Here is a 1,382-nt window from a genome sequence, read left to right as displayed (position 1 = left end):
GTGTTTTGTGTACATGAGTTAGTCTTAGCTTCTAGGACACACATGTGTAAATATGTGCATATATACATATATAATGTGCATATACATAAAATTTTATGAACATAGTAATATGAAAATATATGATACTGTTTTTACTGCATGTAAAAACAATATAGGTAGGGGATTCACATGGTCTTTATTCTAAAATGTCCAAGAAGAACAGAACTAAACTAATAAATTAAAACAAGCATCTCATTATACACTTTTGATATTGAGGTAAAGGATAATCTTCTCAATTTTTTTTCAATTTAATTCTCAATGTAAAAAGTGAACTTTATTGATAAAACAATTTTTCCCCAAAACTTTCTGAATTGCCAATTTTACATCATTGTTCCTTAAACNTGTAGAGAACACTTTTTGTTTCCCTTCAGCAGAGTGCATCTTCAGAATGGACACCAGAATGAAACCATAGGAGAACAGGACTATTAGGATAGTGGATATCTCAATAGAGCCAGTAAAGTAGAAGAGTAGCAGCTGGTTAGTGTGAGTATCAGAACAAGAAATGGCGAGGAGAGGAGGGATATCACAAAAGAAATGTCTAATTTCATTGGATCCACAGAAAGACAGGCTGAATGTGGCCACTATGTGTGTTGTAGCATGTAAAATGCAACCGATATAGGAAGCAATGATGAGTGACACGTAGACCCTGGGTGACATGCTCACTGAATACAGTAGTGGGTTGTAGATGGCCACATAGCGATCATAGGCCATTGCAGCCAAGAGAAAGCATTCTGTGGTTCCAAAAGTAACAGCAAGAAACATCTGTGCTGCACATCCAGGGACTGAAATGACTTTATCTTTTGACATAAAATCTAATAGCATATATGGTGTAATAACTGAGGAAAACAAGGCATCCACAGAAGACAACACACTCAGAAAATAGTACATGGGGTTGTGAAGCCTGGAATCCCCAATGACCAGTATAATCAATCCTAAATTTCCCATGAGGGTAAAGAGGTAAATTGCTAGAAACAAGAAGAAAAAGATGATCTGCAGTTCAACATTGTCTGTGAAGCCTTTCAGTACAAATATAGAAACTTCAGTGACATTCTCCATGTTGAAATCTCATAGAACAAGCTTGAAGGTATTTGTAAAATTACAGTTCATATCACTATAAACAATGAACAATATTGTGAATCAAGGGAACTTGAACTATATCTTCACATATATCCATTCTTGCACTCATGATTTTCTAGCAGCACATCAGAAGAAAGTGAAGAGTGTTCATGCCATTCACTGCAGAATCAAATTGAAGACAGGAGTGTTCACTCACCAGCTGAATTCTTGCCATTTCAGAACAATCACAGGTCAACTGGTTAATCTACCACTGATTTCTATTACCT

General features: G+C 35.8%; 1 protein-coding gene across 1 annotated transcript; it reads right to left on the bottom strand.

Annotated features, from left to right (window-relative positions):
- Window positions 1-294: 294 nt before the first annotated feature.
- On the bottom strand, window positions 295-1,143 carry LOC103610727 (olfactory receptor 5T2-like). Its single transcript, XM_008594832.1, has one exon. The coding sequence runs from the start codon at window positions 1,093-1,095 to the stop codon at window positions 295-297; it is 801 nt and encodes a 266-aa protein (XP_008593054.1). The 5' UTR covers window positions 1,096-1,143.
- Between the last annotated feature and the right edge of the window lie 239 nt (window positions 1,144-1,382).

The sequence above is a fragment of the Galeopterus variegatus genome, unplaced genomic scaffold (genome assembly GCF_000696425.1).
Source record: "Galeopterus variegatus unplaced genomic scaffold, G_variegatus-3.0.2 Scaffold11672, whole genome shotgun sequence".
In the NCBI taxonomy this organism is placed as follows: Eukaryota; Metazoa; Chordata; class Mammalia; order Dermoptera; family Cynocephalidae; genus Galeopterus; species Galeopterus variegatus.
This window is presented reverse-complemented; position numbering and strand designations above follow the sequence as displayed.